At 30.5% G+C, this 14,044-nt stretch overlaps 1 protein-coding gene across 1 annotated transcript in view; it reads right to left on the bottom strand.

Moving 5' to 3' along the window:
* The window catches only part of KaiR1D (Kainate-type ionotropic glutamate receptor subunit 1D), a 241,570-nt gene that overhangs the window by 68,123 nt on the left and 159,403 nt on the right, over positions 1 to 14,044 (bottom strand). Inside the window, exon 5 of the mRNA XM_018548528.1 lies at positions 1,499 to 1,656. Within this exon, the coding sequence (XP_018404030.1) occupies positions 1,499 to 1,656 (158 nt within the window). The remainder of the gene's footprint in view (positions 1 to 1,498; positions 1,657 to 14,044) is intronic.

Raw genomic sequence — 14,044 nt, 5'->3', positions numbered from 1 at the left:
TTTAATTACGGTTCTGTTAAAATATATTTTGTGAAAAAATTTCAAATGTTTTACAACTTTTCCATGCACGTAATACAAATGTATGTAATCGTATGTTGGATTTTTCGTTTTAAAAACTGTTACAATATCTTTTTCAATCACAAGTAGGTCAAATCTGTAAATTTCCACTAATTAAACTCTATAAATGCAAATAGATAAGAATATAAATCTTACTTCTTACTTTATTCCGATTGTACTTTAACAGAATTTTAATTAAAGGCTTAGCGAGAGAAGCACCGTAATCGCGAGACGCTTCTTAGGACAGTTTCGGTGCCCTCATCGCCGGAAGGATAAGCGAAGCAAACGGGTTATCAGCGGAAAATAGGACGCAAGAGGGAAGATTCACCTATCGGATGTATCCCATAGTTGACACAGTTTCCTAACGGCGGCGCAGTTTGACGATCGATACTAACACGTCCACGTCGCGACTTTGCCTAAGATCACCGCAGTAAGCGGTACACGCCAACACGATGTTTCAATCTTAATGGGCCATTCTCGGTGCGCAGTCATACGGTGCACCACGTGCGACACGATTGATGTTTGGACTCGTCGTTAATGTGACGATAATATCGATCGTGAACAACGGGAGGCTCCTCTGAGACTGTCTCGACTTCGACGCAGAGATCTACGCGCTGTTGCAAACGAGAGCGATCGATCGGAACTATTGCCGCTGTGCGGGATAAATTGGACGTTAAGACTTGAGAACAATTAAGAAATAAACGTAGCCCTAAATTTCTTTGAAAACGGTCACGTTGGAACAGAATAATCCTACGAAGATTATTGAGTTTTTCGATATATCTTCTCTTTATGTTAGACGTCTTATAAATATATGATAAAGAGATCTTTTTATATTTGTTTTCAAGTTTGTGAGAAAATAAATCGAAGAATATCATTCATACTTGATTTATATGGTGATTGTGGATCTACAGAAGAAAGGAAATATAAACTGATTATATTAATATAATCGATTTTTGCTTTTTGGGAAGATTGTGGTTTACGAATGCATTCCATTTCTTTAAATTTGATACATAAATTTTGATAAAGCAAAAGAATCTCGGATATCTACGGATTCCGAATTCAAGTACTTTAATATAAACCGCTTCTGGCTTCAACTCACAAAATAAATCCTACTATAGCAAGAAGACAGCCAGCTTAAAACGCGGAATTTTTATTTGTAATATCGTTGCTTTCGTTTCAATGTGAATTTGTCTTTTCAAAGTACAATAAAAAAAATAAAAAGCCAAAATAATGATATGCTTGCGAAATTGGCAAACTAAATTTTTTTGAGAGCATCGCAGATTATATATACGAAGTAAGACACAAGTCAGTAAGTCGTCGTATAACGATTAGTCGTTGAACGAGAAATATTCGAATATCAACATAGGACCGCGGAGGCTTAAGCTTCGCTTGCAGTCTTGGAAAGGAAGCGTATGAAAGAATAAGCGTGAAACTGACTCACCGATACTCTGATCCCTCGCTCAGCTGTCTAACCGTAATGGGAAATTCGCTGGGTCCGTGTGCTTTCAGAAGTTCCTGCAATCGCACAAGCCCTTCGTTGTTCTCGTAGATAATGGTGAAACTCTTCCAGCCCCAGGCCTTCACCAGATCGACGTACGCCTGGAACACGGGTAATCAATCACAAGCTATGTTATTATTACAGTCGGGTTAACAGCTGCCGTAACGCTTTTACGTCTTTCCTATACGATGTAATTTAACTCTTAAGCTGTCTACGTCGATTGTGACGATACGTCACCACACGAAGGCAACAAGTGCGATGAATTAATATCTTTCATTGAAGAGTATAACACGTATAATTTAATGAGTGCTATTTATTGTGTAAAATGTGAAATATCTTAAGTTATATTATAGAAATGTACACAATGTGACTGTATGGATACTATGTGATAAAATAAAAATATGAAAATGTTTTAGAGTATGAAACCTGAACGTTAGCAATTACCTACTTATTATTTTTATCCGCGCAATACATATATCATACATAGAACATTAATTTAAATTTCTTTATTTAAATGGTTTGAATTAAACAAACGGAAAGATATATTGAAAATAAATCTATCGTGATAAGTAATACTAAATTAATTATCGTGAAAATTATTTGTTATATAATTATTATCATAAGGATATGTATAAATAATTTAAAAAAGAGTTTACATTCGTGTTAGAGGATTAAATATATATTCACCATCTATCATTATAATATAAGAGAAAGCTTAAAATATAAACAACATTTCATAAAAGTCGAAATACTATCAAATTTTTAAGCCTAAAAGTTTAACATGTGTTCCTTTACATTATAAGATTAAGAAGATTAACTGACATGGTTATGCCAAAAATTTTTATACAGCCATCGGTATTTATTAAATGCGTGAAATGTCGCTGTATGTGCATTTACGAAGCGGCAACGTGGAAAAAAAAATGTAGATTTGTGAATGTGGAAACTGTGCGTGTTGTGATTCACAGTTAGAAATAAATTGCACGCTGGGACGAAATACAAAGGGACACTGCAAAAAATTTGCGAGCGGACATTCATGTTTCATGTTTCAAATTCAGTTAGAATTTCGAATTCTGACAATATTTGAGTGTTGACAACATATTGTCGATGACATCGCCGGTGAGCTGTTTGTAAATTACAACTGAATCGAACGTAAGCTCTATAGGCATTACTTATCGCGGATATGATACATCGTGAAGTACCATAATCATCCGCAATGTCAACACTGCCATTATCATTACATTTTCTACAGAGAAAATGGTATATCAGGGTAAATTATTCGTTATCAGGTATTCTCAAAAACACAATTATTCTTACAATGGTGATCTCTGAAGTCTCTCCTCTCTCTCTCTCTCTCTCTCTCTTTCACATATTATTATAGCTTGTCAAAAATAACTGTTAATGCTACTATGTTTCAGTTAGAGAAACCTTATTTAAACGCCTTTAAGAGTTTATTTGCAAAATATTTTGATGATTTCAATCTATTTTTTAAGAAAATGTTATGGTATATTATAGCGTATTGTATATAACGTTTGATGGAATTAAAGTTTATATAAAGCATAACTATATTTCCATTTTAAAATAAGCATTTTTTTCTACAATATATTGTATTATAATACGACGGAATAGATCTTATAAGAGTAGTTTGTAAGAGACTAGTTTTGCAGCGCAGTAGCTCGTCTATAGTCCATGCTTTTAACTGGGAAAACAAGTATCACACAGTCGCGACGGTTTTCAATGGCTGAATCAAAGACGGGCTGAAGATACTTTTGCGAGAATTCACTTCGCAGCCGTGCTTTTTCCGATAATCTAAATTCGCCATGAAAGAGTGAATGTATATTTTCCAACAAGAAACCTCCGTTGTGGTTCCGTATTGTATATACCGTCGTCTGTACCCCATTTTACTTGGTTCTCTTATGCAAACACGCAAATTTCAAGACTATATTACCGGCCATTTCGAGACTTCCTTTGTTGCAATTTTAGCGAAAAAACCAAATACTTAGTTGCATAATACTCGCCCAAAATAATTTTAAGCCCTTGGAATTAAAATACGTTATATTGCATATGTTCTGGACTACCGCCTTAATTTTATCTTGGCAATACAGACAAAGTTATTTCGTGGATTTTGTTGATTGAGTTTTGCATGTTTAATTTTTTTAAGTTACCTTTTGACAAAATTTATTTTAAATTATGAACATTTTGCTATTTATATTCTCTCTTTCTTTAGTTTCTTAAAAAATATTTTAACAGCAAATTCTGTTTTACTCCTTATTATTTAGTTATTTACAACATAAAAATTATATTTCTTACTGAAAGGATATACAAAATATAAATTGACAAACTAAATTTTTATCTTTTTATTTAAAAAAATATACATATATAAAGTCTTTCATCGATAAAATAAACTTCAGGAAATGTAACAGATCGATCTTGTTAACAGAATCAACTTTTGTTAAAGAACTGTATCTTCTATTGTATTTCTAAAGAACTACATATCCGATTGTGTGTGTTATCTAATAATATTGTTTTTGCATGAAACACTGTATATTATTTATGTACATGTCCTTAAAAAGCCTTTTTGAATATCATATAGCGTACCCGGTTGTTTCAAACAGAAGGTAGTCTATTTTGAAATTCTTTCATATCTTTTGTTTACTTTATTATTTTAATATTATTTTAACTTATAAGGTTAATAATAATAATAATTTATAATATAAAGTTTTAATAAGGCTCAATAAATTTAAAAACAATTAAGAAACAGGGCTACGAGCCAAAAATTCGTTAGAATATTAACTAACAGTAAATAAATAACTTCATTTGTATTAAAATAAAAAGTTTAATAAAAATTAAAGACAAAAATTAAAAACAAAAATTTTAAAAACAAACGTTTCGACCTCTGTTAGGTCATTATCAATGTTAAATCGCATGATGTTACAATAATGTAAGAAATTATGATATTATAATAATATAAAAGACGCAATTATATAAAAAAAATATAAACAAATATATAAAAATTGGAAGCGTATTCTCTCTCGCATAATCGAAATTTCGGATAATTAAACAGGAAAAACCAGAAACCAATGTAATTCGTCTGATAATAAATGTAATTCGTAAAATCTTGTGGTAATAATTTCTGTCGAAAGATACATAGGTAATGTAATAAAAGTAAGTCAAATAATAAAATAATAATGTAAAAGGAATCAAAATATAACATAATATTAATTATAAAGTCAAATACTAAAATGAAAATAATGTAAAGTAAGTCAAATCTTAAGGTATAAAATGAAATTAATATGATGTAAAAATAAACATATAATACACCGTATTAATTTTTGTTAATTCAGTATTAATTAAATTAAACAATAAATTAACTTATGTAATCGTATCGAAGTACAATTGTCATATTTTTGTTGTTAGACAATGCGATGAGAGCAAGTTGAAGATGTTATAGCTATAGGTTTTGAAATTCGAATGACAGACATTTCAAGTACGAAACAATAAAGGAAATAAGAGAGAAAAAGGATCAGGAAAGGGTAAAAATGTAACAAAAGTGGAGATAAAGTAAGAGGTAAGGGAAGTTAAGAGGGAGAGAGAGAATTAATAATCTGAGAATAAGTTTCTGGTAAATAATTTATAACTCTTTTTATTAATAATTAAAATTAATAATTTATTTTTGCTATAATTGTATTACTTAACGTTTGCTGTGTTGAATAAAAAAACATGCAAAAAAATGTTAATTTAAAAGTCACATGAAATGAACGATATTGCTGAAATATCTAAAAATTTAGCTAGATCCAGATTTAAAAATAATTTTGTTTGGATCATCAAAGTAACTATGTAGGATGCTTAAGTTGGTTTTTAGAATGTTCGAATTTTTCGCAGCATTGTCAGCAACGCTTAAGCGTTCTACATACTTATTTTGATGGTCTAATAAAATTATTTTTAGATATGTATCTAGCTAAATTTTTTAATATTTCAGCAAAAACATTTTTTCCGTACATGAAAAGATGTAGTCGATTTAGTTATGTCATATTAGATGTAGCCGGTTTAAAATGGATACTATGATATTTTAGAATTAATATTTATCTATGTATATTTAATGTATATACTTTCTCTTTCTATACATCAAAGTGTCATATTAAATTAGCATAAAAATAAAAAAAATAAATTTTTATGTGTTTAAAATATAGCAAATAATGTATTATTATCTGTCATCTTTTAGTAATTGCATATTAATATCTTTTATATGAAGAATTTCTAGGCATAAACAACGACGAAGTTTTGTACGAAGTTTGTATAATTTTCTGATCTTATATGTATTCTATACATATTCATGATTTAATTATTTTTGTTGTTTTGTCGTGTTTTTATATAATGTTGACGTAGCATTTTGCTTGAATATTTAGCGTCGCTAAAATCGAATTAATATGAGCTGATTACTCTCAAAGTGTTGTAACTTGGAAGCACAGTTAAGTAGGATGCAAGTAGAAATTAATGCAATGTACCTACTTTAGTAAGGAAGATATTCCAAACTTATCTTATTCCACTTCCTAAAATCAACTCGTCCATGAAATTTATTACAAGTGCTATGCGCGAACGAAACTACGATTTTGCAGTAACTTACAATTTAGAACAACGATTCGTTCCAGTTTTATTCATACTACTGCTCGTTATTTTACGCGATACGAATTTGTATAAAAAAGTAACATGTAGATTTTTCAACGATACCATCGTGTACCATTTTTGATCATTTTTTAACCTGTTAACAGAGACGATGGTGCGGTTATCGACCCGGTTACTTGTCCATTTGCGATGCTAACAGTCTCGTACTGTCACGGACAACGGTTGCTGGCGAATTGCCAAGTTGCATTCATTAATAATATGGTGATTATATACTGTAAGTTTTTGCCGAATTGGGATTTACTGAATTTAGCAAGTTATACTCTTAATTGTTTAACAAATCAGCGATGTGAGAATGTATCTCCTGTAATTTCGTATAAAATAACGGAATAAAGATTTCAATGAGTCGATTATTTACATGCTTAATGAAATAAAAAAATGGATTAGAATAAGGATTAGATGATAAATTTACAGAATACACTAATTTCAATATTATGCGTATATTTCAGAGACGATATTATTTCCCTTTCGCGATTTGTAAAAATGTAATATCCAGGCACAAGTTAAATTAGGTTGAGCAAACAGCGTTTGTTTAAACTCGCGCTGTAATATGATATGTAATGACAAATGTAGCTTGATGTGTAATGTAGATTGACTTTCCGAAATGCTAATGCCTGCAAGTTTGGTAGATGTATGCCAATTGGACACATGGACCGTTATATTCTTTCCTCATATTCTGTAAATTTATTAAATTTTGAAAATTAAAATCTATTTTTATTTATACATATAATTTGTACTTAATTATATATATATATATATATATTAAAATTAAATTAATATTTTAGAAAAACACACAACTGCGCGACACAGCGCAATTATTTTATTCAAATTTATACGTTAAAAATAAATTATGATATGTGAGAATATAATTGAGTCATAATTGAAAATTTGGTTGTTTATGGATAGATATTGGAAATGAAGTGATAACTTATACAACCTAGTTCCCTATAGTACAAATTTTATTACAAATTGACGATAGCTTCAGAATGAAGTTGAAGGTGCTGGACAAAAACAGCATTTTTTAAATATTTTCCCCATAATGTGAAATCGTTATCGGTTTAACAAGACCGACGCAATTTACTAAACGATCCAATTTCTATAACCCTCTCTGTTCTCCGTCCAGTTTCCAGGAAAGGGAATAAATCGGTCGGTTCTCGCGCGGAATACTAGCCGGTGCTGTATACCCATGCATCTCCCATAATCGCGGGACTTCGTGACTTCGATCGCGACAACTATGCCCGACGTGTCCGTCGTGTATTCGCACGTGCCGAACCGACCCCAACCGATACCTATGAATAACGCACTACGCTCGCCACTACTGCAAACGCTAAAATCTCGTTCGCTTGTGTATTTTGCGTACGGTAATGTATCGCGGTCGGATCGATGTTTAAATTACATCCGGTGTAGGGCACGGCGTAAATTACAGTCTGCGATGCTTGTAAAATATCTGAGCGTTTCGTGGCAAGGTTTGCGTGTCCGATAATTTCACCCAACTTCCGATGATAATCGACGACTGCCGATTGAATCCGCCGTTGCAATCGGTTTTGGAAATAGCTGGATCTTTCGAAGATATATTTCGACATTTTTATTGAATAATACATTTGTTCATATTAATATCCGCAAGCTTAGTACAAAGCGCAGTGTGACACACATTTTCGTTTCTATGAATCAATATTATTGCTATGAAATTATTATGTATTATACTAATAGTATTAATATGAAGTGTTAATAATATGTTATTACTATATGAAATATTATTAATCTTCTTTCATTGTATTATAATAATTGATATAAACATATATTATTTTATCTAAAAAAAGAAAAATAGAATTGCTTTAGTCGACAATTTTGACAATCGGATTCTTGTTATAATTTATTTATTATCTTTTCCTCTTTTAAGCATCCTTAAAGACTTATTTAACGTTCCAAATATTGTTATTATTACATGCAAGATTATATATTTCATAAAATTAAATAAAAAAAAGTAACATCTTATTAATTTCTAAAAATTTAAAGTAGCTAAAGATTTTTAATAATATTAAAGATAAAAAATTTGTTCAACAAGTCGATAAAAATATATAGTTGTATTAAAGAATTTATTTAAGATGTTTGTATTTCATCACAAAATAGTGGAACACATAACGTAGTAAATCAAGTCGGTGCATGATCGTGTATTGAAAACCACAACATGGTAATAAATTATTCCTTTGGTATAAATACATATATGTATAAATTATCTAATTATATATTTATCATTTAATTATCATTATTTTAATATTGATTTATACATGATAATATAATATAAATATTTATTATGCGCGTCTGTATTTGCCTACATTAGTATGTATTCTTGAATCGTACAAGTTTCTGTAATAGCAATTTTGCATTTGTAACAACAGTTGTAAATTTATTTATGAAATAATAAAAAGAGTAATATCTTTAAAAAAAAAAAAGTTATATTTCACTCGTGACATCTAACTGAATCAATTTTCTAGTTGTTGTACCAATCAATTCTGTCAATCTTTCGAAGTTCCCTTCGTTCCATACCATTTTTCATTCTGAAGAATCGATTCGCATAGAGATATGCTACCAGCCGAGTTTTGGGAAGCTATCAAGAGGTACTCTGCGGGAAAGGCGTCGTGTCGCCGAAATTACGTATTCACAAAGCGCGACGCAGACATGTAAGAGCGCGCGGACCTCGTGGCCGATGCAAATTGGGCGGAAATATTTCAGCGGTGAAATATTTAAGTCGCCTTACGCGTCGCCGCGGTGGCTCTTATCATAGTATCGGAGTTCGCGCGTGACATGAGATTTATTACGCTCGTTACATTGCCATTTCGAGCACGTCTGCGGTCGAGTACGTTACGCTTTACACGACAGTGACCGTAATGCAGGTTGATTCGTCTTCTTATACATTCTCTTTTACCTAATTCAGAATAAATTGTACTTTACTACAGATATTAAAATCGCAGGTAATATATGGTGCTCTCAAGAATTTTCGTGAATAATTTTAAGAATATAAATGTATAGTGCAAAGATTATTAAGCACACACACACACACACACACATTGATATTACGTATTTTAATTCGTTTTTATTAGTGCATCAATTATAAAAGTATTTATCGATATTTAAGGAAACCTGAATAAATTAGTATTTTACGTGTAATGCGAATGGTATTATCCTAATGTGTTGTTAATTGCAAACAGCTTTTAAAGATTAGAGCAAGTTTTTTGATATCGCAGAGAAAAAATGTTAAGGTTATAACCGGAAATAATGATAATTTTTGCCTATCAATACATTTGGTTGAGATAATCGTAAAATTTTAATATATATATCTTAACAACCATAATTAGTTAAGGTATATCAATCTTACGATTATCACAATCGTACTATAGTTCTTACAATCAAGAAATGTATTGATGGGCGACTTTTGGTCATGGCAATCGTAGGTGTTTCTTTTGCATGCGAGAATTAAAAAGGAACTCGACTAATAATGATCAGATGGCTTGTTTCGATAAAAGTGCCAAGTCAAAATTTATCAAAGAATCCATCTCGTTAAAAGGAACGGCCATGAATTTGGGACATCCTGCTTGCGCGCGCAGATGGTACATAAGGCGTGAGTGCATATGCTTTTATCTCGCCGCGTTCCACGGTCGATGCTGTGCTGCTTTCCATAATGAACGCGGCGCGTCAGTCTGCGAGTTCACAGATGCATTCTTTCTTCGGGTGTAACACGGAACAAGTTCTCCGTGTTGCATTTTTCAGACGGATTTTTATGCCGAACTCCGAGATGCGCGATTCGCGGCGTCCTCGCGATTTATTCGGATTAAGCGCAATTCAAGATGCATTCGCACGTCGCCCAATTCTCTGTGTGACTAACATAATTTATTTTACATTGGTTCGCGAGCGTTACTTGTAGAATATTACGTCCCGAAAACTATATTTTATAAAATATCTTTATAAAGTAAACAACTTCTTTGGCTAATCAAATTTTATTTTATGTCTAACTCTTTCATAAAATCCTGTTTTTAGTTTTTATGTTTTTATAAATGAAATATAATATTATAACATAATTTTCACTGCGCCTAAAACATTTCAGTTTTAATATGTTATATATTTGCTCATTCAGTTTATCTATAATTTTTTATGCATATGACCGATCAAAAATTTTTAATTTTCCAACGCTCTTGCATTGGATTCTTATATGTGTGTAAAAAATACTGCTCACTTATTAATACTGACTTTTTATATGTGTAAGATTTAGTATAGTAGTTCCTCGTAGCGTGACTAACAAACTGCTTGCGGACTCCTGAATAATAAGATCTCAAAAGAAGAAACATTCATCTACGTTCCAAGCTCGTATGACTTTTCTAAACAGCTAGACCGAATAGCGCACACGATAAAATCTTTCTAACATAGTTTTTACTGTGTCTAAAACGTTTACATTTCAAGTTTTAATTTGTTATATGTTCGCTCATCCAATTTATAATTCTTTTATTTATACATCCAATCAAAAGTTTTTAAACGTTCCACGCTTTTGAATTAGGTTCTTACGCGTATAAGGAGCCTCTTGCTCTTTTAGTAAGTTCTTATGATAAGATCTATATAAAGTAACAGTTATTCGTAATAGCGCGACTAACGCTATTTGCGAACGTATTCCTTATGACAGGATTTCAAAAGAAGGAATATCCACACATCTACATTCCGGAGCTGATATAATTGAGCTACCTAGAGTAAATAATGCGCATAATAATATCTTTCTAAAGTAATATTTATTTTGTTTAAAATATTTACATTAAAAATTTTTAATTATTATGTACAACTTCAACTCATAATTATTGATAATTTATAATTATATGTTTCAGTCTATAATTTTTATACGCGGACGTCTAATCAAAAGTTTTTAAACGTGCTATGCTTTCACATTGAGTTCTTATGCACGTAAAGAGCCTCGCTCTCTCATTGAGTTCTTACGCGCGTAAGATCTATGTAAAGTAATAGTTACCTGTGGTAACGCGACTAACGAACCGCTTGCGAACGTACTCCTTGTAATAAGATCTCAAAAGGAAGAACATCCGTCTGTGTTCCGAGCTCGTATGATTTTTCTAGCCAGCTAGACCGAACTGTGCGCAAAATCTTCCTTTTGCTTCTTTTCTCCTCAAGATGTTTTCTACCTACACAAAGTTCTGCTCGCGCTCTCATTTTAAAATAAATCCCAATTCATTCCGATGTAGAGAGAATTACATTCAGACGCTGTAAGGCTCTTAATGTATTATATTTATGAAAATACCTCATTTTAAATTGGAAGGGCAAAAGGGAAGCCTAAATGTGCCCTACAGTTTTATAAAAGAGAGATTTTCTGTTATAAACAGATTGTTATTCTTCTATTGTAAGATTTTCTTTTGTTTATGGATTCTTTCACAAAATTAACTTTCACAAAATAAATTTATTTTCCGTAGAAAAATTTCAACGTAATACTTAATCGTTACATACTAATAAGCTCCTGAAAATTTTGTGAGACAGTTAGAAATTAAGAAATAAAATTTTTTTTTATAAACTAAATTTCAAAAATATATAAAAACTTGAGAAAGTTTATTATCTTATAAGTAAAAGTAAACAATTTTTATTTGAGAACTATTTAGAAAAAATGTATATATTTTTAAATGTAAATTTTCAATTTGTTAAGATAATGGATAATTATAATGATGACTAATAAATAACGGTAACTAATTGATAACGAACATACTGTGATCGTACATTGATTATTAAAAATTTCATCGTGTGTTTCGCAACATTATTCTCGCAACATTATTACTTTGACTCTTATCGTATCGACTTTGGTCGGGCAAATTGTAACAAGAAAATAACGGTGTCATAAACATTGTACGTGTATCAAAAATAATATTATTCAATCTTGAAACAAAGAACGGAAGATGTTTATCCGACTGTTATTTTGGGGTGAATTCCGAATTACGCATAAAGCGCATGATGTATCGTATTATTTTGTCCTTCTTTACTATTTGTTGAAAAACAAGGATAAATGATGTGTCATGCGCTTCATGTGTAACGCACCCCTACATCAAATCTAATGCAACTGCTCTATAGAATTTTGTTTCGCATATCATCGAAGATAGCTTAAAAAGAGCTGAAACGTTCAATATTATAATAGGAAAGAAAATTAAGATAAAGTTAAGTTTGTTTAAAACGCGAAGTATTGTTCTCATCTCGAGAGTATTGTTTATATATTGATTGTATAATTATAAATTTATTGAGATCTATTTTAAATTAAATAACGTTCTATATATAGTATCAAATACATGTGAAAGCTAGAATGCATTCTATATAGTATTCTATTATGGTATTGTACAATCGACAAATAGTTTACGTATTGAATCATGCTATTATGACTATCAATTAAGTTTTGATACAATCGATTACCATAACATATTATTATAATAGTTGATGGCAAAATTTACATATAGAATGTACGTACAATTGGCATTAATCCCGGGTGTGAAAAACCGTTTCAATTTCAATTTTACATCATATTCTAACCGCTTATTGATAACTTTTTAACGCTTTTTAGATGATAAATGTATAATAAATTGACAATTTTTTCGTACAGAATCGTTTCATTGTACGATTATAATTTGTTAATTATGAGTACCAGAGGAAAGAAAATTTGGTTATTCTTCTGAATATCGCGAATCATGAAATGAATAAAATTAGAACTAGATCCACATCGTTCGTTTCTCTCAGTTATTCTATCATAGTAAATTTCAATTTTCTACTTTTATTTCTATCGGATATATTCATCTTTCAATAACATCTCACATGATATCTTTACCTATTTCTTACTACCATACTAGATTAATACTTATGCTACTGAAATGAAACTTATATTAAATTTTAATTTTTTACTGAATTCATCTCAATAATTTCATAATATTTTCACTAAACGTTATCATTACATAAACTTGTACGCAAAAGACTAAGTTTTAAATTAATCTTTAAAAAATAAATTTTTAATTAACACTGTATGTCAGAGATTAAATAATTATTTACTATGTGTTTAATTAATAAAAAGAAATTTAATTAAATTTCAATTTTGTATTATGTAGTCAGCAGAAAATTCTGCATAATTACACTCATAATACAAAGGAATATGACAATTTAATGTTCTATTAAAAATTTTATCCGTATTTTATCTTTATCATATACAATATAAAATGCAAATAACATATCACAGTATTTCAGAATAAACTTAGTGAAATTAGATAGTCGTAATTTATGAGTCGAAGGATTAGTTAGCATGATGAAATTTAAATAGAAGAAATTAAAGTTTTATTTGATATCTGTCATATAATTTTTATCGCGTCTTCTGAGCATCAAATTTAAGTTCCGTTGGTTTTCCGGAAATAGCTAGTTAATAAAATCAATGTCGATTATCGTTTTTTATTTATACCTGAAAACGGGTATGTTAAGTTAGCACCCCAACTATAGTACTCAGGAGTTCTGATTAGAGTTCCCACTTTCTTTTGACGAGAGGAAGAGTTCCCTATAGTTAGTAACAAGAGTTCCGCTTAATAAACATTTTTTTTACATTTTTTAAAAATGGGGTGCTAACTTTTTATCGAATTTCGAGGTGGAATAGTTCTGAGCGGCTTAATAGCTTCAATTTGCGATTGCCTAGAGTACCTGATATGTAAAAAAAATTTTCGAATAAAAAAAAATTAAAAATTTTTGAAAAATTAATTTTTAGATACAATAGTTCTGATGATAATTCCTGCTTCTTTTTGACGATACGAA

This window comes from Cyphomyrmex costatus, unplaced genomic scaffold, assembly GCF_001594065.2.
Source record: "Cyphomyrmex costatus isolate MS0001 unplaced genomic scaffold, Ccosl1.0 scaffold123, whole genome shotgun sequence".
In the NCBI taxonomy this organism is placed as follows: domain Eukaryota; kingdom Metazoa; phylum Arthropoda; class Insecta; order Hymenoptera; family Formicidae; genus Cyphomyrmex; species Cyphomyrmex costatus.
Note: the sequence above shows the minus strand (reverse complement) of the source record. Positions and strands in the feature narration are given on the sequence as shown.